We start from the raw sequence: 23,829 nt of genomic DNA, 5'->3' as shown, positions 1-23,829 counted from the left end.
AGTTTTCTGTTCAGCGGACAAAATACTAGCTCCTAGTCCTTCCTACCGCGCAATCATTTTGAAACATTCAAGATGGCGGCCGCCGATGCCAAAGAGGAGTTTGAACCCCTAGAACCTACAATTCAAAATGTCATTGATCAGGAAACATTGCGCTGGATTTTTGTCGGAGGAAAAGGTGGTGTTGGAAAGACAACATGCAGGTAGGCAATCAGGATATAAAAACGATGGACATCAAAATAACGTATAAGCCTTAGCTTGACTGGCAGTCGACAATTTTTTTTTTTTTTTGATCGGCAATTTTGAAATCGAGGAAGGTTTTTTTGAAAGACGATTTTCATTTTCTTCAGTTTAAGGATAAAGGAATCCTATGTATTTGTCGCTTTCAACTATGTACCCATCTAAGATTCTTTATTGATCAAGAATCATTTACGAATAACCTACCTATATTAAGCTTAAGTTTATTTGCTGAAAGAGTCCTACATGTACATACGTGTATCTTACTTATGAAAGCTGAATTGCATTATTTTATGTTTAGTTGCAGTATTGCCCTCCAACTTGCGAAAACAAGAGAAAGGGTATTGATAATTTCAACAGATCCTGCCCACAACATATCGGATGCTTTTGTTCAAAAATTTAGTAATGTTCCAACAAAAGTGAACGGTTGTGACAATCTTTTTGCAATGGTAAGCGTAAATAATGGCTCTTTTTTTGGTAAGTCTGAAGAAAAAATAACAGCTTTTTTGAGAAAGATGCTATTATGCTGTGAGACAAGAAACGCAGACAAAATTTCAGGGTTTTTAGATTATTTTTGTTTTTATCCAATATCTTTCTAGTTAAGCAAGTAATGTCTTCATCACAATCCATGAAATTTTTCAACACACATTTCAAAGTTTGCTTGTCTCAAAAGAAAATTTTCCATAACAAATCTCATATTATTCAGTTAAAAAGAATGTTAACTTAACTCATTTATACACTGTAATTATGTGGCAATTATTAGTATCCCTAATTCCCCAACTGGGAAATAGAACCTAAGGTTTCTACAGTCAGCTATTGTTTATAGTATGGGATGATTAGCCCTGTGCCCAGCCCACTACCTGCAGGAGTTGGATGAAGGGGGCATTCTTTGTCTTAACTCAACCTTCAGCCAATCAGGGGAGGTTGAACCGACCAGGAACAGTCCCAGTCGGCATAGCTGTAAGGGTAATCAAGCCACATAATCCTTGCCACCATGGCAGAGTGTTGACACAAAATGAATGTATGAAGTGGTATCATGGACTTAAAAATCTAATTACGGATTAGATTATTCGTTCTCAATTTCTATCAAATGACAGGTGACAAGGGCTCAGCCCAAGTTTTCATGCATAGAAATCATGAGAAAATGATCTAATTGTTTAAGTATAAATCTACTAGTCGATGAAAACTTTATCAAAATCCTCTTCACAGACACTTCAAAATTGCAAAGAATTTGGTGCCATTTTTGTTAACAACCACACACTGCTGGACTTTTCACTATCTACATCTGGATTTGCCTTACAGTGCTAGTAGATTTTTACTAGTTAATATACAATACATTCTCTCAACAAGACTCAGTACAACTGCTAATGCTCTTTATTTATAGGAAATAGATCCTAATGTTGGATTTTCCCACCTTCCTGAAGATGTTTTTGATGAGCCAGGTAAATTACTCTTTGAGTAAAAGAATCATTATTTTTGTAAATAAATTTTAGTAAAATTTTCCTGGGCCAGAGATTTTTTCTTTTCTATCTTTCAATCAAATTTGATCCACAATGAAAAGTGATTGGGCAAGAAATCAATAAGAGCAAGAAAACCATGTTTTATTTTTGCTAACTGTGACTAACGCAATCATGGCTTTTTTGCATTAGGAGAAGAAAAAAGGAAGAAATTACTGAGACCAGGGCAATGTAGAATTCTGTAGAAAAATAAACCACAGTACGATAGAATTAAAAAATATCATTTAAAGAAAATGCTACCTTGGTGCAAATAAGCAGGTCTTGTCACATCACAATTTAACTGTTAATTTCAGTAGAATTAAGACATTATTTTACAATAAACATTTTGAAATGGCAATCCAGGAAAGTATGTTTATACTCAGATTCACACATTGTTTCCTTATCTTCTCCTCTTATACATTGATTTTCATGCGTGCTCATATTCTTGCTCACTCAGGTAACACTGAAAAAATATGCACTACTCATACCAGTTCTGCCCTTCATTTGACAATGAAATTTTTCATATTAATCTATATGTTTTTATCATGTAGAGCTGTTGAGTCCTACTAGTTTATGGAATTCAATAGTTAGATAAACTCCAGATTTTTATCTTCTTTGCTCTATATTACCCTTGACAAAACTATTCAATTTGTGTTGGTCGAAATTGCATACAGTTTATGTGACATCTACCATCCACAACAGATGGACAAGACATAGAGGCATCTTCAATATTCCATCTAGTAGAATTGCTGCCACCCAGTGCACCTTTTATTTTATTGTGGTGTAAAAATATGGAACAACCTTAATGAGGATTTGAAGCAAATAACAGACACTAATTAAAAGTTTTTAAGAAACGTTTAATTAATGAATTAATTTGTACACAGTTGTTCATTAACATCAGTACTTGTTATTGTACATAGTTTTTCTAGTTATCTCTGTTACTTATTTATTTTCTGTATTTTGATATTGATGTTAGTGAAGCTATAATATTCCATTTGTTGATAATAGTATTTGAGAGTTTAAAATATGGAATCATTGTCACTGTGTTTGATGCTTTTCATAATTTTTTTCACTTTTTTCATTGTAGATGTAATGTCTATGGGTAAAAATATGGTAAAGGAACTTTTAGGAGCATTTCCTGGTATTGATGAGGCCATGAGTTTTGCTGAGGTCATGAGGTATGCAGAATCTTTGCAGTACAAGTGATCACACACTGGAGTGCAGAATAGATAACTTAATGTACAGTGCATTTTCGAGTTGAATTGTTGTCCTTCTTAGTTGTGTAGAACTGAAGAGCAACATCACACAATTCAAGAAAACCTGCCCACGTTCAATCAAGAAAGCTGTGGAGGAAACTCTGAGGCTTTCATGAAATACCATGTACAGACCAATTCTTACAAAATTTGTAATCCTATTTTTTAGGTTAAAACAGACTTAAAAGTAATGACATTTGAATGGTCCCACACTGATACAGCATAATAAACAGTACCACAAGAAAGTACATGTACTGTCCAGTAACCCTCATTTGAATGGTCACGCACGTACACTATGGTTTCATACAGAGACGTACAAGTTAGAACCACCTTGTACAGCATAATAAACAGTACCACATGAAAGTGCTGCTCAATAGCTTTCATTTGAATGGTCACACACTAGGGTTTCATCCACACACTTTAAAGTTAGAACCACCTTGTACAGCATAATAAACAGTCCCACATGAAAGTACTGCTCAATAGCTTTCATTTGAATGGTCACACACTAGGGTTTCATCCACAGACTTAAAAGTTAGAACCACCTTGTACAGCATAATAAACAGCTCCACATGAAAGAACTGCTCATCGTTCAATGGTCGTACTTGGAGAATGAAGGCCTGAGGCTGTACAAAAAAGACCAATGGCCGATATTCTTCCAGTATACAGTCCCGAGCAAGCTTGGTTAATAACAGATTTGTTACACGACTTAAAATGTTTGGAAAAAATACCATGATCACGGACTGGCAGAACATGGCAAACTTTAAATGCGCATTTCTGATTGGGAGCTGACTAGACGTATACTCACGTGTGATGTTGAACAAAACAGAAGGGAGAAGAGGGTTGGAAGGAAAAAGAAAAGGAATCTTTTACGCGAGAGTAGTTCTTTCAGAAACGTAAGCCATAAAACTACCAGAAAATCTTCAAGAGTGATCTTGTGCGATCATTCGGGACAGTATGTGGTCAAATATTTAGAGAATATTGAACCAGAAATAGAGCAATCTCATTAGTTAATTTAATGGCTCCAGTGAATCCAGTCAGACAAACATAAGTGGGCCACAACAACTGATGGTTGAATGTGGCAGTGAAAGGATTATTAGGAGTTTTGTGCACCTCTAACTGTTAGTTTTGCGATTACATCCCTTTGTAGGTTGGTTAACACAATGGATTTTAGTGTTGTGGTATTTGATACAGCGCCCACCGGACACACTCTCAGACTGCTTGCCTTTCCGTCGATCATTGAGAAATCCCTGGGGAAAATTCTGACTCTGAAAAACAGTATAGGACCTTTTGTTGCACAAGTATGTAATGCAGCCGTGTTTTATAATTCACCTTTTCTCGACGGTGTTTGGATATTTGATATTAACTAGCATAGATTTTTCGTATTTTATCTCCTGATCTTTGTTTTCACCTTAGTTTAAGTTTCGATTGAGAAGATCTATCGAACACTCCAGATCGTGTCTGAAAACATTTCCAAACACCTCGAAATTCGTGAAATATACTCCATTACGCGTCGTATTTTCAACTCTCTTCTCGGTGTTTGGAACATAGTCAAACTTTGATACATTATTTCAACTTAAAGTTGAAAATATGAGTAAGTGTTTTACGATATTTGTTAATTCTAACAAATCATTTTTTTTAGACTGAGCTATATTTACACCTTTAAGTCCCGTCCACTCAACGCCGAAGGAATTCAAAAACGAAGGTTTCACTCTGAAAACGCTTCAAATTGTTTTCGTCCACATTACGCCGGAGGAATTTGAAAAACGCATCAATCACCCGCCATTTTGGATTTGTGTTTGAGGGAACCTCGGTCAGGGAAATCACGTGATTATCGTGACGTCATCGTTTTCGAAAAGCTCCGTTTTCAAACTGTTTTCCGTCCACACTAAAATGCAAAGCCGGCGTTTTCAAATTCCTCCGGTTTGAAGAGCGTTCTCGAAAAGCTCCGTTTTCGTGCCGGATTAGTGTGGACGGTGGGCCTAACCGTAGAAATAAAGCTGCGTTTTCAAATTTCTCCGACGTAGTGTGGACTGGGCCTAATTGAAGGTTTTTTTGTCTGTTTGTTTTTTGTTTAGTTTGGAGCGATGCTTGGTATACATGATATGAATGCAGATAACATGACTAAGAAGTTAGAAGACACAATGCCTGTTATTCGGCAAGTCAGTGAACAGTTTAAGAATCCGGTATGTATCACAGAAAATAATCTCTCGCGATACAAAATTATTTCTGCGCTATAACAAGATAACACACATTTAGGATTTAGAAACTGACCTGTCTCAGATTGTGGAGAATGATAAAAAATAAATTTCAGGCTGGAGGCAGGGATGAAGGAAAGAGAGCAAATTTTTTGTCATGCTTTGCTAATTGGATCATGTTTTCAGATTCCACTTAATAACCAACCCGTAATGACACTTTTTCGTGAAAAGATTGGTAACATTTCCTTCTTTAAGAAGCTCGTGTAATTTTGAGAGAATTTTCAAATATCACTACTCGTAGTGTAAATCCCTAATCCTCCGTAGGAAAAAAGATGGCGACTGGTTCATTTACCCATAGTTCTTAGCGCAAGAAAACCTTAACAACGCTCATAAAAACGTGCAGAAAAGTTATAAAATCTTCATACCTAGGCTACACAATGTCCTCAGCATAGGAACAAGTATTGTAAAAATTTGGCTTCCTTCGTGCCTTATAGGCTGTGTTAGGTTCGCAAGGTATTGTGGTAAAATGTACAGCCGCCATCTTTTTTCCTACGGTGGATATGCACTCGCATTCATTCGATTACCCACACTAATTTTACGCTGTTGTGATATTCAATACGCTGACTACGTTCTATACACATGGCCAAACTTGTTTGTCTCACTTAATTGCTCGTTCATTATTTGTTGGTTCTTACATTCGTTGTTTCGTTCATTTGTCCGTTCTTTCGTTTCGTTCATTCGTCTGTTCATTTGTTTGCTTAGTTATTTCGTTTCGTTCGTTCGTTTGTGCGTTTTTTCGTTTTTTCGTTCGTTCGTACGCTCGTCCATTCGTTTTGTTCGTTCTTTCGTCGTTTGGTCGTTCTTCCGTTTTTTTTGTTCATCTCCTCTATTGAACAGCATTAGTTTTCACCGAGCTATTTAAAATAGATAACTTTGTTTTGTGTTTGCTTGTTTTCAGGATCACACAACGTTTGTATGTGTGTGCATAGCGGAGTTTTTGTCGCTTTTCGAGACAGAGAGATTAGTACAAGAACTTGCAAAGGCCGAAATCGATACGCATAACATAATTGTGAATCAACTGGTTTACCCCAGCAAGAAAAAAGGTGAGTACGAGTTGTGCTACGCTTAACATATAGATTCTTCTCAATAGTTGCTGTATCGTTCTTTTCTTCAGTATAAACTTGGAGAATTTGGAAGTGAATCACTTGTCTTAGAATTGACTAACTGAAGAGCTGCGTGTAAAAGCTGTGTTTCGATAACTCTATAGTAACGCACTTCTAACTATCGCGATGTGTGTAAATAGAATCACAACAAACGAGTGACGGTCGTCTCTTTGCTCCTCAATTTTGTAAAGGAAGTGGAAAACATTTTCGTAATCTCTCCCTTGTTTCTAACTAGTTTTAGTGGAATTCTATAATGTTATACTAATGCAAATACATTTACTGCAATCTGATCTGATTTCTCGTTTTCCCAAACTTCCACTCGTGTTTCTACAACTTGATAGAAACACGGAATATGCTTTCTATTTCTTAATAAAAAATTGTGATAACTCGGGTTTTTTTTTTAGACTAGCCCTAGTGAGTGCGCAGCACGATCGAGCTTAGTTACCATGTGGCACGTGTTTTAAATTTCCCTAGGTCGACTTCTGGCGCGCGTAGCGAGTTCCAAGTAGCTAAAACGTGCTTTTATGTGTATCGAACCTTCCGTATGAAGTTACTCTGATAAATATTTGGTTTTGAATTACAGAAAGCAGTTCAGGTTAACAAGGAGCCAGCAGAAGTTCGAGTTACAAGTGGACAAAAACTTTGTACCGGGAATATTCGTATTACAAACTGTACGACTGTTTTAAATATCTTCTCAAAAAAAACCCTTATTTCTAACAACAAGAAAAGTCGAAAACAAATTTTGAAGTTCAAATGAAACACTTGAAAGTACTTGTGAAATGAAATTAATGACGAAATTTTACCTGTGTTTGCACAATTTCTCTGAACTTTAACATGTATTTTCTCAAGTTCTCATGGGAAATTGTTTTTGGTGTTATTTTAGGCAGCTATTTATATCTTAAGCTTTTATAAAATGCAAAAAGAACTGCAAGATACTTAAAGTTATTCTGGTACAAAGTTTTTGTCCACAAAAAATAAAATTGCTCGATTTCCTTTCATTACATTAAAACAAAAAAAAACATAGGATGTTGCCTTTGGAATAGGGATGATTTAAAACGCACATTGGATTATTTTGAGCTAGCTCGTTGCATCTGTTATTTCCGCTGTTTCTCGTAGCAAGTTGCGTTGAGGTCTCTACCTTGAGGGGGGCGTGGGGGCCTATTAGGAAGGTGGTAAAGGGTATTTTCGTGACTCGCGATCGGCCCTTTTTTTTCCCGTGAAATGTGAAATGGCTAATTTTTTCCTCGTGAATCGTGATTTCCATAGTCGCCGTGAACCGTGATTTTCCAAAATGTTCTCTTTTATTTTCCGTGGAGCGTGAAATGCCAATGTTGTATTTTTCGTGAATTGTGAAAGGGCTGCTTTATTTTCCGTGAAACGTGATCTATACCCCCCCTTTACCACCCTCTATTAGAAACCGAAAAACCGCGCAAAAAATCGTCGAAAACCGCCAAACCGCGGGAAATTTCGTCCAAAACCGAGAACCGAAATAAAAGCCCTCACTAACAAGCTTTGGTAGTCTTCAGAATCTCTCTTTGTTATTTAATTTTACACGTCTAAACTTGTTTTACTTTCCGAAGTTCTTTCTGCGTATTTCCTCGTTAGTGCAGAACACATCGTAGTCTAAAAAGCTCTTTTTTGTGTAAATCGGCTCCACAGACCTATAGCAATGTGAAACTAGGAAGAATTGCACGATAAAATGATTCTAGGCGATTTTTGTTTAAAAGAAACACCACATTCTGAAGTTACTTTTTGATTGCTATTGTCAGAATTTTCACTTGTGTAGGCACCATGGCAGCCCCATTTTACAACCTAACAGTCTCTCCTTTTTGAACGGAGCGAGTAAGGGCAATGTTATTCCCGCGACGAAAAGGGGAGACAACTCGCAATTGAGCAATAGAAACTCGATGGTCCACAGTCTAAGGTCAAAGTCCTCAAGATATTATACAAGCCGTGTGATATTTGAGAAAAAGCCATTTTGCTTGATGTTATCTTTAGCTTTTCATAGTCCGCTTGACAGCTGTTACGACCCAAATAACGGCTGCTAAAGAGACTAGTAGGCTTGTCATGCAATCCTCTAACCTTGGAATTACAGTTTTAGCGGGACTGCGGGGTGTAACTTCCTTATCAAAACCGGAAAAACCGTAAAATGCATTGGGCAGAAAAATCCGAAAAACCGCCATCATTGTTGACAAAAACCGAAAACCAAAGACTAAATTGGAGAAAACCCGCACAAGACACGAAAACCGAACAAAAAATTGGCCAAATCCGCAAAACCGAAATCCCAAGGCCTCCCTTTACCTTGAGGCGGGGTCGAATCATATTTACACCTTCGAAACTTGCGGTATTTGAGGTAGCAGTTTCTATTCTTAAGTCAAGTACTAATTTTCCTTTTTTAGCGGAAATAATTTGAACCCTTTGCATTATCACTACTGATATTCATAGAATTTCCATAGTGTTACCTTCCAATAATGAACAGCTTCACTGCAATTGAAACACTATATAGAGATTTTTTTTTAAATCTTGGTTGCTTTTTTTAATCTTGCTTTTCTCCGAGAAATTTACACAGACTACCAGGAAAACATAACAGCATACAAAAAAATATTAAAAGCACCTGTTATCTCCTAAACGAGTACCTTTGGAAATGAGTCTTTTTAACTACTATTACTTCTAGTCGTTTGAGGCTCCACGAATGTCGTATTTTTCTTTCGTATATTTACATGATTCTCAGTTTTCAACCAAGCCATAGTCATAACTTCAAACTATCACCCGAAAGCGAAAATATTTCTCAATGCGCATATTTATCTTCCTTTGGAAGGAAAATCTTTAGCCGTCCTCGGGGTTTTTACAGAGCACCAGCCTCGCTGTCTTATCAACGGCCACTCGAAGTTCGCGAATACGCCAGCGATACAAAAATGGATTAATTGCGGAGTTGCTGAACACTAAAGTGGCAGAGAAACTCCATTCTTGGTGCCAGTTCATGGACAGAGGTCCACGAAGGGTCAAAAAAATATACATTGGAATATAACATATTAATAAAGCGATGTAGAATACAAAAGTACTCATTACGCTTTTTTCGAAGCGTTCAGTGTGCGTATGATGGTTTCTAGCATTGAGACTTTGCACCGCGCGTTGCTGAGACTCGATCTCTGCCAGATGATGACGGAGAATTTGATAAATTCTGATGTAGCAAAATGTGGAAACTATGAAGCAAATTACAATTATGACTCCCAACAGAGTTTGATAAACCCGCCTGTTCCAAAAGTAGAAACCCAATAAAGCGAAGTTGAAAAACCATATTGATACTAAAGTGTATTTGACGCGGGACTTGGTGACCAGTGTTGCATAGCGTAGATGGTAATGAAGCGCGATGAAGCGGTCCACAGTTATTGCTGTGATTGTCATAAACGAAACTCCACATACAGAATGGCCAATGCTTCCCTCCAGGAGATAAAGAAGCTGTCCTCTCGTCAGCTGGTGCGCGATATAAAACGGTTGCACCATTATACCTACAAGGAGGTCCGACACGGCTAGGCTGCAAAGCATCAGCATGGATGTGGAACGAATGGAAGGCGTTCTTATAATGGCGACCAGGACCAAAGCGTTGCCCAGAATGACTACGGGCATCAGGGCGGCGTTTAGAAGACAGTTTATGATGACAATAGGTTCAGAAGAATCGTAGTCTTCGTTTCCTGAGGCGTTGTTGTCGTTTTCGAAGTTGATCATAGTTTAACTTTTAAAACTATGAACCCAGCTCGGCGGTGTTTTTTCTTTTTTTCATCTAAAACGACGAATTAATTGCCCTTGACTTCTTGAGCTGGGTTGAGACGGCGCGCTAAAACTGATGCATTGACGTATATATCGGTTTCTATCTTAATTAATCTTTCCTGACGTTTAGCGTGAAGTTTCCCTAATAAATATTCATTTTCCGGGGGAAAAAATACACACACACACCTCCGGGTCAGGCAGGAAAGCTCAAAAGGGTGAAAGGAAAAGAAAACAGCTGTAAATTTACTCAAAATAGATACTGCGGTTAAGGATTGAAAACAAACCGGTGTGGTGGAAATTAAAACACATTTACAGAAAGAAAGCAGCTGTTTTAGGGTGCAGTCTAATCGATTTTAGTTCCAAACGTAAACATTTTTTTTTCTCAAACAGAAATGCTTGTATTAAATGAGGTACACATTTTGTAAAAATGATCACAATGGAAACGTATTTCCAAGATGCATTCAACTTCGTCTATTGTGCTGTGCCAAATGTAAAGAGGCGTGTTTATTTAAGAAAGACGAATTGTTATGTCTCAGATGAATAACATCTCTAAATTTAATTGCATTCATATAATGCAAGATTCGCAATGTTTTTATTAGGTGTTGGAAATCATCAAGGGAGGGTTTTGTTTTGATCTATTTAACGGCATTGCCGCTACATTAACTCAAATGAACAAGGGTAATAAATGGCTTTGTTTTGAATGTTAAGGTCATCTGACTTGTAAGTTTTTCTACCTTAACTATTGATTTACATTTTTTTTTTTATGTTTTTTGACATCCTGTCTATTTAATATACTTCCAGGGAATAGTTAATAAACAAGCGCTTTATGAAGTTTTGAATAATGAACTTAAGCAATGACGACCGCGACCCCGAGGGCAACTCCTGGTAAAACATGGATTTATATTTTACCTTCGAATTGTCTAGATCTGTTCAGTGCGCCTATTTGCCTCCGAACTTGCTTAAGCTAAATATGTAACGTCAGCGTTCAATTCCAAATAAACAAATGCGATTGTTCGACAGTAAAATATAGTGAGGCCTTTGCAACGGAAGAGAGTTTTTGGTAGTTTCCTATTTAATTTGTCTTTTCTTTTAACTCAAGGGTTTAATTTAAACCTACAAGAAATGCTTATAGGTCTTTTGTTGTTAACGAGTACATGGCAGCAACGTGGTTTTCGGCAAAGTTTTCGAGTGCAAGGAATTGACCTGGTTGAAACTTGAAACATCAGCTGGTTTGCAATTTGAAAAACCGCATTCAAGAGTCGCATGGTAAGAAAAGCGATGGTTTAAGCTGTCTATGAAAATGAAATTCAAGCAACAAGTTGTTCGTCTGTGCGTTCACCAGAATTGTAGCACCACTGCACTTCGCTTTTAATTGTCTTCCATTTTTTCAATCCTTGGTACTATTTTTATACTGGGCCACAATATTGTTAGTGGTTTTCACTATTTAGCTCTACCCTCTACCGAAATTTCCGGAATTTTTGAGTAAGTTAATGGTAAACAACCTCCCATATTCCGTGTAGTATTATTTTCAAATTTTGAATTTTAGAAGTTCTGAATGTATTTTTATCTCGTTTATACAGTCGAACCTCTATTAAGCGGCCCCCTATTAAGCAGCCAAACTCTGGGAGGAAAAATTGTCAGCTATACACTGTAATAAAAACCTCTATGCAACGGCCACCTCTATTAAGCGGCCGCGGCCAGCTTCTTGCCGTCCCAAGGGTGATTTTGTTTTGTTTTATACCTCTATTAAACGGCCAGGAAGATTTGAAGTTGGACGTTTTGAGCCAGGTGAAGATAAAAAAATGACAATGTGGAAACTTAATTGTTTCTTTGACTTTTGCTAACTTTATGAACCGTATTATAACCATCTTTGTTCTACTTTTTCTCCACTTGCATTTGTTTCTACTTATATTTGATAAACTGAAAACTGGACCACGCCCAACGTTGTTTTCGGGTGAATGCCACCTCTATTAAGCGGCCAGTTGTCTCGTCCCCGAGAGTGGCCGCTTAATAGAGGTTCGATTGTATTATTATGCATAGTTCGTAATCCTCTGTACTATTCATCCTTTATTTTTAATCAGATGATATATAGGGCCACAAGTGCGTTAGTGTTTTTCACCACAGTTGAATCCCGCCTTACGGTCACCTTGTTATTACGGCCACTTTATTCTAGCCCGAAAAAAAGCTCAGTCAGTCATTTTCTTATTTAAAGAACCCCTTCAATACCGCCACCCCGTTAATACGGCCAGATTTTCGCGGCACGTTGGTGACCGGATTAACGGAGTTCGTGCTATCCTCTATAGGTAGAGAGCTTACTTACTTACTGACTCACCTACTTACTTACTAAACTTTGTTTTGCGTTACAGGGTCATGGTAACCTGTCCGACAAATATTCCGGCCTGGAAAGATGGTTGTAATGTAACTTACTGAGAACACGGTGTTTTGTTTTCTGTCTTTTTAGATGCGAAGTGTGGCTTATGTGAATCTAGACACAAACTACAAAGCAAATATCTTGAGCAGGTAAAGAGACTTCAACATCATCACTAACTTCATATATATTTTTCTATTGGCAGAATCGATAAGGGATTTCCCAGGTGGTTAGCACTGGTTTGCACGATGGTGCAGTTGCCTCGTAGTTAGTGCGCCTGGTTTTAAGCCTAGTCTAGTCGGAAGCGGTGTTTTTTGTTTTTTTTTTGCGTTATATTCTTGGACAAGCCACTTAACTTCTCTGCGTCTCTCGGAAATTTAATAGGGAGCTTAAGCACGCGCGTTTTTGAGACGCGGACGGCAACCGGAAGAGAAGATTTCGCATGCTTAGACCGCATTGTCCCCCAGATTTTTATACTACTCATCTCTAATGAAGAAAAGATACTTAGCAATGTGAATATGGTTGTGTGAGGACAAGTTTAAAGTGAAAAAAGCTCACTTCCGGTTACCGTCCGCGTCTCAAAAACGTGCGTGCTTAAGTTCCCTAATGCTTGTAAGACGGGGGGTGGGGTACAACAGTGGTCTACAAGTAGACTGCGAGCAGTCTCTCCTTTGCTAAAAAAAAAAAAAAAAACGTGGGGAAGAACGCAAAGAACGCAACGCAATAGCGCAAGCGTGATATGGGAAGCCGCGAGCCGCAAGTAGCGCGGGCGTCGGAAGACGTGCGAAAAGATAGACTGAAATGAAATACATGCAAATGTTTCGAATTTCGATCATACCAGCTAGTAAGGACGTGTCAAAACCCCTTTTCCCCTTTTAATGTTGGAAAATGGCGAAATGCATTCATGTATCATTTCGAAGTGTTTTTTCAACATTGCTCTGGGGTGGGGAGGGACAAAATGTGTGAAAATTGAAGTGTTTCAACAATTATTACGAGGCTTGTAGCGTCACATTCAGTGGATTCGATTACCAGCCGCTGTTTCGGGAAATGAGGGGTAGAAATGCTACTTTTCGTTTCATACCTGGGCAATCTGAATAAGCTCCGGCGCTTTTCCGGACTTTCGAAACAAATGAAGTGTCGTTTGGAGTGTTTGCGAACCAGAAATTCCTAAGTGTTGCATTGTGCTCTCTCCACGCGTAGAAAAAAATGGCGCGCTTTTCCTTATACAGCTTATTCGCCAGACAGAAAAACTGTGGTTTTTCTGATGAACGAGTAAGGTGACCTGTCAGGATTTCTCTTACTTTGGGTTTAGCAATCACCTTTCCATGAAATGAATATGCAATAATTTCAGCAGAACAATTGATATAACCGGAAGGTAAACTTAGCCAGTGTTCGTGAAATATAAATTTGTGGCCTTAAGAGCGCTGCATGCCGGGAGCAAACCGAGTCAATGTCGATTTAGATCTAAAATGGGTGCTTTCATCATAAAAACATACCTTGAATTGTTCGTTGAAGTCGATGCAGTATATCTATCGTTGTATTTCGCTTTCTAATTCCCCTTATGTTTTCTGTTCCCACGAAACGAAGTCTGATTTACAAAATAGCTGAGATACTACGCGCGCTCTCATTGGTCGATAGGTATGTTTAGATGGGAGTATGTAAACACGGTTGTGACGTTTTAGATTCGCACATTTTCTAAACGCAATAGAACACTTTTTCCGTGTTTACAAAGCCTCATCTAAACCCTTGGGGGGTTGGGAGAATTCTGGAAAGTTACGCAAACCCTTGACTGTGTCTCGGGTTTGCAGAACTGTCTCGAATTCTCCAAATCTCCCTGGTGTTTACATGAGGCTGTGTAAACACGGAAAAGAGTGCGCTATTGCTTAAATTGTAATGCATTTTGGAGTAAATGTAACATTCCCCCTTTCTTTTTATATTTCTTTTCTCTTTTTATTTCAAAGTTTAAGTTCCCATAAGCTCAACAAGCAATGAGCAAAGTTTGAATGAAAACTACTGTAACTTCTGTTTCGACGAATGACCTTAACGGAGCTCAGTCACGGTATTTTGAGTATTTTTGCCACGCACAAAATTACCTCAAATTGAAGGAAACCTGAAAATAGTAGATTACTGAGATGAAAAAACACCAAAGAGATAACAATAAGCCAAAAATGAACAAAGATGGCAAAGGATGGAGAAGATTGACATGGATTACAAACGACGAACTTGAGAAATTTAGGCTAACCTATTCAAGATGCGCAAACCGTGACGTAGCTCCTTTGAGTTGCAAGCTTTGGGATTAGAATTTGGCTGGTCACGCACTCGTGCTCAACGAACGGTGTTCGTTGGGGACTATTACGTGACGCACCAAGAGAACTTCCGTGTTGGAGACATGCAATCTTAAATTTGAAATCATTTTGTGGGCATTTTTTCATAGTTGATGACAGCAGTATATCTAACCTTTTCTGTTTTGTTTTAGACACCTTTTGAATGGGAATCTTGTTTCCTTTATTCTTATTGATATTTTATTGTTTTCAGATTCAAGATTTGTACGAAGACTTTCACGTTATCTGCTTACCACTTTTAGCACACGAGGTGCGGGGCCAACCGAAAATTGAACAGTTTTCCAAATATCTTATGACTCCTTACTCGCAATAAAATGTATAACGGAAATACCCGGTATACAATGTAAAAAAATACAATCGTAATAAAATATTTAGGGGAAACAAGTGTATATTCAGCTGCAGTGTTTTGGAACTCCCCGCTGACAACATCACTTGCAAAAATATAGGTCCGCAATCTCTTGCATGTCATATATCATATAGACTGTCTCTTTAAGATGTCACTATAATACGTTGGAACGCAATTAGCCATGTTTTAAACGAGAAAGGAACTGGGTACCAAACCATACAAAGCTCTCCTAAATCACAGCGTTTTAAAGGTGTATTACATGTTTGTGTTTGAACCAAAAACCCTGAAATTAGCTAAACTTACTAACTTTTAGATGCTCTTTCACTAGCGACGCAAGCACAAGCGCAAGCACCATTATTCTTATTTCAGTATGAAAACGGCCTTGACGAAGGCATAAGTACAAGCGCAAGCACAAGGATCAAATTATTTCCTTTTTCTTATGCCCTCGCTTATGCTTGCGCTTACGCCTGCGTTTGCGCTGCAACAAGTGAAAACGAAATACCGCTCAGGCATAACACAAGCACAAGGATATTTACCACACGTGGTTATGTTTGGCCAATGAAAACACTGGATCCAGATTACCTCGCGCCTAAACAGTTTGGAAGGTTCGGATGATTTTGCTCGTGCTTGCGTTTGCGTCGAATTTCGTTTTTACTCGGGTCATCCCTATTGCTTGCGCTTGTGCTTGTGCGCTTGTGTTTGCGTCGCTAGTGAAAACCAGGCTTTAGGTACCAGGCTCAGTTTTTCAAATTAATCGGTTTTAGATATTCGTACCTTGTCCTTTGCTTGTTTAGAATTAATTAAAGTTTTTCAAAACTGATGAATTGGTTGTCCGACCTTTTATAGAGAGCGCCTTTTTTTATTTCGTGGGAGGTGTGGCAGAGACCTTGCGTTGTTTACGGCTTCAAATTTCTATCCATAGTAAATTTAATATTTTCTATGGAGTCTTCACGAAAGGAACTCTGAGTTTTCCCGGCATTGCGAAACCACAGTGTGATGATCACAAAATGTAAATAGCGACTGTAACACGTAGACTTAGACTAGTCCCTCTTTCGCTTAGTCCGTCGAACGAAAGCACGAGGAAAAACTGGGGGCAAGAATTCCGCGCTTCTCGTCCCCCGGATCTCGCGCGGCCATTTGTTTCTCGCGGTTTCCTTTCGCGTCACGCACGATGGACTAAGCGAAAGAGGGACTACTCACAGTCTGCTAACGCGTATATCCAATCGCAGTTTGAATTTTTCAAACTAAGCAATGCAATTAGAACTAGATTCTTGTCAACTCTTTTCCAAAGCATTGCTTTGCGAATGGGATTCATGTTCTTAGATATGTGGCTTCTTCAGACGCGGAACATTTTATGAGCCAAACCTACTTTATATTTTGGCGGAACCAAACTAACAAAAGAAACATTGCTGAGTATTCAAAGTTAATTAGACGGCCGTGTTAGTTTAAAGCAAAGAAATTGATTGGTTTTCCGTGCGCCTATTGGGTGAACAAATTTACAATCTTCTACAATTAGACGCCTGTAATCCTTTACAGAAAAAAAAAGATGGCGGCTGTAAACTTTACCACCATACCTCGCAAACCTAACGAAGCCTATTAGGAACAAGAACAGCCATTTTTTTTTTCTTTGCTATATGTGTCCTTGTTCTTTCCCGTACGTATTTATGAGCATAGTCAGTGTTTTAACTCAGTTTTACTTCGTTCTTTTGCGTTTGTGTTCATTCAGTCTATATGTTGTTCCTAGTCCCGCAAATACTACATGCGGTAGATCAAAATCGTGGCATAGCATAGCTGACCCTAAAATGAGTTAAATCTCGTGTCCGGATATTCCCTTTGAGGGAAGTCGGTAGCGCTCTAACAAATTACATCAGTTACTTTTAATTTTTGTTAGGGCAAAGTCATTCCACATTTTGACACTAATAAAGGGATAAATAGACGATAGACAAACAGACAGACCGAACGATCGACCGAACGATCGACCGAACGAACCAACCAACCAACCAACAAACCGATTGATTGATTTAATTTGATTGGCTAATGGATACAATCATCATTTTCCCGCGAAGATCTGGGAATAGTGAATGGGTGTGGACGATTTTCATGGCCAGACATGTCACGCAGTACGTCCATGATGGCTTGTCGGATGTGTCTCAATCTCCAGCAGTAAATAACAGGGTTCAGAGATGAATTGAGGAATGCCAGGGTAAATGAGTAGAGAAAAAATCCCTTCAAACCGATGTTCGGGCCATTGAATTCGATAATGGCCAAGGAGATGAGATAAGGCACATAACAAACCAAAAGAACCAGATATACGTAAAATGTACCTACGACAGATTTAACGACGCTAGCGAAATTTGCAGTTTCGCCGATTTGTGCAACTTGACCTACCCGCAGGGTCTGGATCTGCGTCTTGTGTCGCCGTACGGCTGAATATATTTTGGTGTAAATTGCTAATGTAAGGACGAAACAAAGAACCCCAAAAATGGAAATAACCACAGAGAAAACATTGAACCCCAGCATCACTATGAAAGGCAGCGTTGCACTAAGCAGCCAGATTGAGATCACCACGGCAACAACACGCTTGTAAGTCACAAGTTCGTGATATCTCAGATGAAGGTGAATTGCCAAGAACCTGTCTACGCCGACAGCCACAACGCCTACGAACGAAGTTATAGAAAATACACCCATCAATGCGTCAAAAGCCATGTAGATGCCGCAGTTGATAATCTTTAGTTGCAGCGACTTGACCAGAAGTGAGGTGTATAAAGTCTGACCCAATAGTCCAACACAAATATCGGAAACCGCAAGACTCACAAGCAATGTTCGCAAGGTCTTTGGCAGCGACGAGGCTTTCCGTATTGCAAGTAGTGTTACAGTGTTAAACAAGATAGCAGTGGAGCTTAAGAAAACGTTGAGGACACAATTAGCGATCAACGTCGAACGAAGGTCGTCAACTTCGGAGATTTTGGGGTAGTACTGCAGCAATAATTCGCAAGGTGATTTCTTCATGATATCGAGTGAAACTTCAGTAAGGTGCTGTAGCAAATTAGTGTGTGTTTGACACGAACCTGAGGTACTAGTTAGTTTGTTTGCTCGCGACCAACTGGATCACCTGCCCAATATGATTACTCCGGCAGCTACTAATCTGTTTACGTTCTTCAAAGGAAGGCAGATGTCTTTTTTGAATATATTTATGACATGACATACTTCACTTTTTCGGCCGGAATGAAAATTGAAAGAAGTTTTCTGTCAAAAGGAAGATGACAGGAGTAACGTTTAATTTTCTTTATGACTGATCGAAATAAAACGAAGACGTCAGTTTGCTATAAAAAGTCCGGCGTTAAAAAAGCTCTTAAACAGCCTTCTCCAGTCATTGCAGACCTGATGCGAAAGATCTATAGAAAACAGTAAAAGATCTTTGCCCAGTAGTTAGGGAATTCCCTTCGCTGCATTGCAAACAGCCGATACCAGTTACCACAAGCTTAGGTTACATTGATGGTTAGTAAGTTAATATTGTCGAAACAAATTCTAGATTAAATTAAACCATAGCAGAGACAGGTGCCTTTACACGTGGTGTGCACACATGCCTCGTCCCCAGTTGCTCGCACGGTATTACGAACTATAATACTGTAATTAACTTGTGAGGAGGAGCGCAGGGTATCATGGGGAGGACAGCTCGCGCTACTCACTCACTACCAGCTCTCGGTCGCGCTTTCTTGCTCGCTCCCAGTCTCCTGAACGATCTTTGCGCCAAGAAAAACAAGAAACGACTGTGGAGCCCAATACACCTTATTCCAAAATGGCCGCCATTTTAGCATTCTTTTGTTCACTTGAAAATGAGCTCTTTTTGCCTCGTTTAAGGGAAAATATTCTTTTGAATTTCAAGTTTAAGAACGAGGCAACAAGGGCTAATTTGCAAGTAAACAAAAGACTACTTAAATGGCGGCCATTTTGGGATAAGGTGTATGCACACAAATGAGCTAGAGAACAAATTGACGGGTTCTTGACGGCGGCAAAAGAACGTTTGAATTTCACGCCAAATCGACTGATCGGAAATGGCGTCCTGGTTTTTCTCATCCTGAAAGGATGAGAATAATTGCAAAGGCACTCTTTTCTATTTTCCACCCTAAATTTTCTCAATGACCATTAAATTTTCCAACTTAACGACCTCTAAATCGCTATGCCAAGTTCATGATTTTCTATCCGATGTCAAGGCATGGTTTGAGGCCAATTCCGGACTCCTGTCATTATTGGGTTTCCAGTGATCTAATGGTACGCTTTCGATCTTGTTGAATCACAGCTTTTATTTTGGTAGTCACGCAAGCCTCTTAAGCGGAGCAAAGCGTTGCGTGACAATCAATCTACATAACTCAAAATCATTAAACGTCTAACCACACAAAAGCACAATATTAATGTATCTTTTATTATGAACTGAGACTTGCATTGCATAATTCTATTTAATTTCTCCGATAAGTCTCCACCATAATTAATGTAATCGACGTTCGAAAGACATTGTACACTTGTACACAATAACAATAATAATAATAATAATAATAATAATAATAATAATAATAATCTATTGGGTTTCTTTTCAGGCTTGCAATTCGGCGCACAGAATACCTATTCACAATTTGTACAGCACTATAATACAATTTTAGATCGGTATTTTCCCCGCGATTCAGTTCCCTGGGGCTTACAGTCCTGTTCAAGGTCCGTGATACGATTAAATACAAAACCGATATTAACATTTGTTTCTGTACAAGTAAAATAAATACAATATTAAGTTAAAATTCAAACCGAGCGTTTCCAGGCTTTCGAGGACAGGAGTCTGGGCTGCACTTGAGTTGAACATGATCTCGCTGTTTAGAACTCGCGTTTATGCACAAGGGTTTCAACTTCTTCAAGGGCAAGGAAATTGTCTGGAGAAAAGAACTCGCGCATCTCTTGTGGTTGTTGGCACTCTTGGTTTTTTTTTACCAAATCCTTTCACAGGCTTATGCCAGTATTTCACAGTACGATGAGTTCCAAGATGTTCACTTCAGCGACGGGCAGAAATAAAATTACAGTGGTTTACCAAAGACACCGCAAACTGAAATACACATTACAACTATTTATAAAAGCAGAATCGAGGTTCCGAGTTGAAGTCCTCTGTTGATAGCACTATGGATTGCATGACTTCTCTCCTTAGCATTCATTTGTGTAAAATGAGGATTGAAAAGAAGACATCAGTGGGAAAAAATACCCTTTCTAAGACGAAATGCAAATCGCTTTGATTCATTTTCACAGATGACATTTTTTTTGCCAGCCACCAAACTCTCCTTCTATAAGCAAATAACTTAATCCTTCCCAGTCGATTGAAGTCTTGTATCGCAAGTCCAACCCGGCTGTGCAGCGAAGCCGAAAACAGAAATCAAGACGCAATTTTACTTAAAGACAAAAATTAAAAACGTTCTTCTACAATTGCGTTCGAATGTACCACAGCGCAAATTCTTGTTAAAACTCTTGGTAAACCTCGCTCGCAGCAAATGACTGTTTCCTTTTGCACAGAGATCAGATGACACCGAAGAACGTCCAAACAGTGTTCACCACGTGAATAACAAGAGCGCGTCTATTTAAGGCCATTACTATGCAACTCGGAATCGCCTGGCAAAAGCTTCGAGTCTACAGTCCCACTTGCCATTGCTTTTGATTTCTCTAGGTCTTCTGATAAGCAACTGGAGGACTTCAAACTTCTTGGAACAAATTCCACACCGAAAATCTGTAAGAAATTCAATCGCTTCAGATGAAATTCCCGCTAGCACTTGTTTTTCTTGCATTAGATGATTCTAATCCTTATTAGCATCTTCCGTGTCTTCGTTTTCATCATCTTCATTGTCTTCTTGAGCTGTAGGGTCCGTTTCTTCCTCTCCGCCTTTTTCCTCGTCGTCATCAAACTCGTCGTCCGCTTCGCAGCTGCGACTACTGCTCGCGTACTTGGCAAGATCGCCCGACTTAATAGCGGCCACTTCTCTCAGTCTTTGCAATCTCCGCTCACAGTCATCATCTGTACGCGAAAGAACAAAAGTTATTGCTGATTGGCTCATTAAAACACGAGATGCGTGCCCTAGCCGATCAGAGCAGAGATATATTTGTTCTCGGCCAATTAGGTGACGAACATAACCAAACGCACGTTTTCCCGCGTTTGCCGACGCGGGTTCCCTGCTTTCCCCCCTTGCTGAGGCCGGATCAGTAATGTTTTCGCGCGCCCGCCATCATTAACGTTTTTGCTTCGATTTTTTTTATTGAATTATTGCATTCAAGCCTTAATTGAGCTTGACATTTCACAGTTTTTACCCATACCATTTAACAGATCTGTTGTTTTCTCTTAAACTTTTTGTATTACAAAAAGAAAGAAAACTCATCTTGAAAGAGAACGCACTCTTCCTGAACATGTATATATGTAGCTTAAAACATACCATGTAGTGAATCGATAACAAAGAAACAGTAATAAAGTTGGATCGACTTTGATATTCTCCTCATCTTTGGCCTGATTTAACACTGATCCTGTTAGGAGAAACACAACATTGATCACACCCTCACCTGACGTTTCAGGTTCCGACTGATCAATAGCTTCTTTCCTTGTACCCTGCCAGCTGACTCGCTTTTCTCTGCCTGAGGAGCTGTGTTCCCCAGGCTTTCTCTCCTGTTCGTGTTTCGGGACCTGCGCGTTGTACCAATACCTATTGTCCTCGATCCGCTCCAGGATCTCCGTGGCGTCTGGATGAACCAAGTCGCCCCAGGTCTCCCAGAGCGGCTGAATAACGAAGTCGATGAACACCACCTGGGAGGGGAGGGAAAGGAAGAACCAAACTGTTCAAAGGGTTCACTGTAAAGAGAATTTTGTTTTGTCGACACGAATTCACTGACTAGCGCTTTATTGGACATCGGCAACGATAGCGTCACTAAGTAAAGGCTTAATGAGCAATACAATGGCTGTGCACGTGCGTTATAATTCTTGGTACATTTCTTCGCCGTCCTCTGCAAAACAACAACATGAAATGACCAAGTTGTACGTTGTCTGGAGAACGTGAACCGCGACGGCTAATTTTTTAAATTCTTATTTCAAATTTGTCGCTCTGTCCCAGATTTAGTTTCGTGATAGTTTCAGTTGACAGTGATAAACAAAGTAAACGACTTTCGAGTATCGCGTGATTCGTAGGCAAAATGCAAATTCATTTTTCAATCGACGTTGTCCTCGGCGTGGCCGTTGTGGTTACTTTAAACTCCCTAGTGAATTCGAGGAAGGAAGCGCGGTCTGTTTTTCCGAATAGCAGTAGATGATCGAGGGTGGTTATAGTTTTGGATCTCAAGAAATCTTCAGAAAAGAAATCATCTTAACTGAATTCAAATAGTGGTTCATACCTGTGACTTCTCTATAGAGGCATTATGTCTGTCCATCATGGGACTGATTTCCATGCCCTCGATGTCACGCTCTCTGTCACCCTGATTGTTTCACAGAAGACAGTTCATGAGTTAAATCGTAGTTAAAGTTAATGTTCATAGAAACAGATCGGTTACGTGCTTGCCTCACTTTAAGCTAATAGCTCAGTATCGGAACTGACGTATAGCGATAGAATGTCGGAGGGTAGAAGGCGAGAAAGGCAATGGATGAAAGACGGAAGGAGATAATGTCAAGATGGAGGCGAAATTATAAGGGAATTTTTTTGAGAGGAGGAGTGAGAGAAAGGTAGGTGGCAGAGGAATAAAGCGTTTCCTCCTGATTTCTACGAGCAAAACCTCTCTAGCCACCCTTTAACGCTAATAACAGATCATGTTTGTTGATTTAGTGACCAGACCTGTACTAACTCGCTGCTAGTGATGAAGAAAATGCCTCCACGATCAGATCGGGGGAAAACAGAAAGCGAAGAAGTGAAAGAGTGACATTTTCACCCCAACAACTGCAACTTGAAAAACAGTTCTGGTATTTTCCGAGTTAAAAATGGAGGACTGTTTAGTTTTGTAGACTCAGAGGTGGACTCAATGCAGCAGTACTGACCTGTCTAAAGAATTCCTCCATTAACCTGTCCACCCACTTTCTGTACATCGGGAGAGGCTTTGCGGGATTACTAAGATCAGCGCAGTGCACCAGACACTTAAGAACCTAATGGGCAAATGAATATAGTAAATAAATAAATGAAATAAAAACAATCACAATATCTAGAGAGGAAGCCACATAAGCCTCAGCTGGTTTTTCATGCGGGTTCTTTGTCCTGGTCAAACTGGAATTTGGAGTGTTGATTTTTGTGGAGGGAACAAAACCGGAGAACCCATAGAAAAACCCTCGGAGCAAGGCGAGAACCAACAACAAACTCAACCCACATACGGCACCGGGAAGAAATCGAAACCGGGCCACATTGGTGAGAGGCGAGTGCCCCAAAAACGATTCTAAACCATTCTAATCCAGTTACAAAAAGCATTACCAACCTGCATTCTATCGGTACCATTGTCTAAACACAGTACTCCGCTGCCGGCTACTTTCTTACTTTCAACCATGGTCTTGAGAGACGCCAGAAGACTCATATGCTTTGCGTTATCAGTTGCGAGTACCTGAAAAAATCATTGAAACCAGAGATGGATATTATGTTTCTCCTTACGATGTCCATACGATGCCAGGGAGACAGGTAA

The 23,829-nt window shown here is 39.3% G+C and overlaps 4 protein-coding genes across 12 annotated transcripts in view; 1 reads left to right on the top strand and 3 right to left on the bottom strand.

Annotated features, from left to right (window-relative positions):
* Positions 1–4: 4 nt before the first annotated feature.
* On the top strand, positions 5–15,724 carry LOC145468943 (ATPase ASNA1 homolog). The gene is made up of 9 exons (XM_081452658.1): positions 5–200; positions 536–683; positions 1,619–1,676; positions 2,818–2,908; positions 4,131–4,281; positions 5,059–5,166; positions 6,137–6,281; positions 12,571–12,629; positions 15,013–15,724. The coding sequence occupies exons 1-9, from the start codon at positions 73–75 to the stop codon at positions 15,130–15,132; spliced, it is 1,008 nt and encodes a 335-aa protein (XP_081308784.1). The 5' UTR covers positions 5–72; the 3' UTR covers positions 15,133–15,724.
* On the bottom strand, positions 6,315–10,127 carry LOC145468944 (melanocyte-stimulating hormone receptor-like). Its single transcript, XM_081452659.1, has one exon. The coding sequence runs from the start codon at positions 10,065–10,067 to the stop codon at positions 9,168–9,170; it is 900 nt and encodes a 299-aa protein (XP_081308785.1). The 5' UTR covers positions 10,068–10,127; the 3' UTR covers positions 6,315–9,167.
* A 1,475-nt stretch (positions 15,725–17,199) lies between the features above and the next one.
* LOC145468738 (adenosine receptor A2b-like) lies at positions 17,200–18,174 on the bottom strand. The gene has a single exon (XM_081452441.1). It carries the CDS (start codon positions 18,172–18,174, stop codon positions 17,200–17,202), a length of 975 nt encoding a protein of 324 aa, XP_081308567.1.
* LOC145468446 (3',5'-cyclic-AMP phosphodiesterase 4C-like) overlaps positions 17,216–23,829 on the bottom strand; it is a 51,049-nt gene continuing 44,435 nt past the window's right edge. For 8 of the 9 annotated variants that reach the window (XM_081452168.1, XM_081452170.1, XM_081452167.1 and 5 more), the window contains 6 exons: positions 23,629–23,751; positions 23,201–23,305; positions 22,567–22,647; positions 21,745–21,985; positions 19,137–21,208; positions 17,217–18,953 (listed from right to left, as the gene is read on the bottom strand). In XM_081452168.1, the coding sequence (XP_081308294.1) occupies positions 20,991–21,208; positions 21,745–21,985; positions 22,567–22,647; positions 23,201–23,305; positions 23,629–23,751 (768 nt within the window). In that variant the 3' untranslated portion in view covers positions 17,217–18,953; positions 19,137–20,990. Of the gene's footprint in view, positions 18,954–19,136; positions 21,209–21,744; positions 21,986–22,566; positions 22,648–23,200; positions 23,306–23,628; positions 23,752–23,829 lie in introns of all 9 variants that reach the window. The other variant, XM_081452165.1, reaches the window with a different exon arrangement.

Source organism: Orbicella franksi, chromosome 14 (genome assembly GCF_964199315.1).
Source record: "Orbicella franksi chromosome 14, jaOrbFran1.1, whole genome shotgun sequence".
Taxonomy (NCBI): domain Eukaryota; kingdom Metazoa; phylum Cnidaria; class Anthozoa; order Scleractinia; family Merulinidae; genus Orbicella; species Orbicella franksi.
The sequence above is the reverse complement of the archived record's forward strand: the minus strand, read 5'-3'. Positions and strand labels throughout refer to the sequence as shown.

What these genes read in the sequence shown, in the direction of transcription:
- LOC145468943 (XM_081452658.1), top strand. Translation starts at nt 73, where the DNA reads ATGGCGGCCGCCGATGCCAAAGAGGAGTTTGAACCCCTAGAACCTACA. An exon ending in GTGACAATCTTTTTGCAATG is followed by an intron (nt 684 to 1,618) that starts GTAAGCGTAAAT and finishes CTTTATTTATAG; the next exon opens with GAAATAGATCCTAATGTTGG. An exon ending in AGTTTTGCTGAGGTCATGAG is followed by an intron (nt 2,909 to 4,130) that starts GTATGCAGAATC and finishes ATCCCTTTGTAG; the next exon opens with GTTGGTTAACACAATGGATT.
- LOC145468944 (XM_081452659.1), bottom strand. Translation starts at nt 10,067, where the DNA reads ATGATCAACTTCGAAAACGACAACAACGCCTCAGGAAACGAAGACTAC.
- LOC145468738 (XM_081452441.1), bottom strand. Translation starts at nt 18,174, where the DNA reads ATGAAGAAATCACCTTGCGAATTATTGCTGCAGTACTACCCCAAAATC.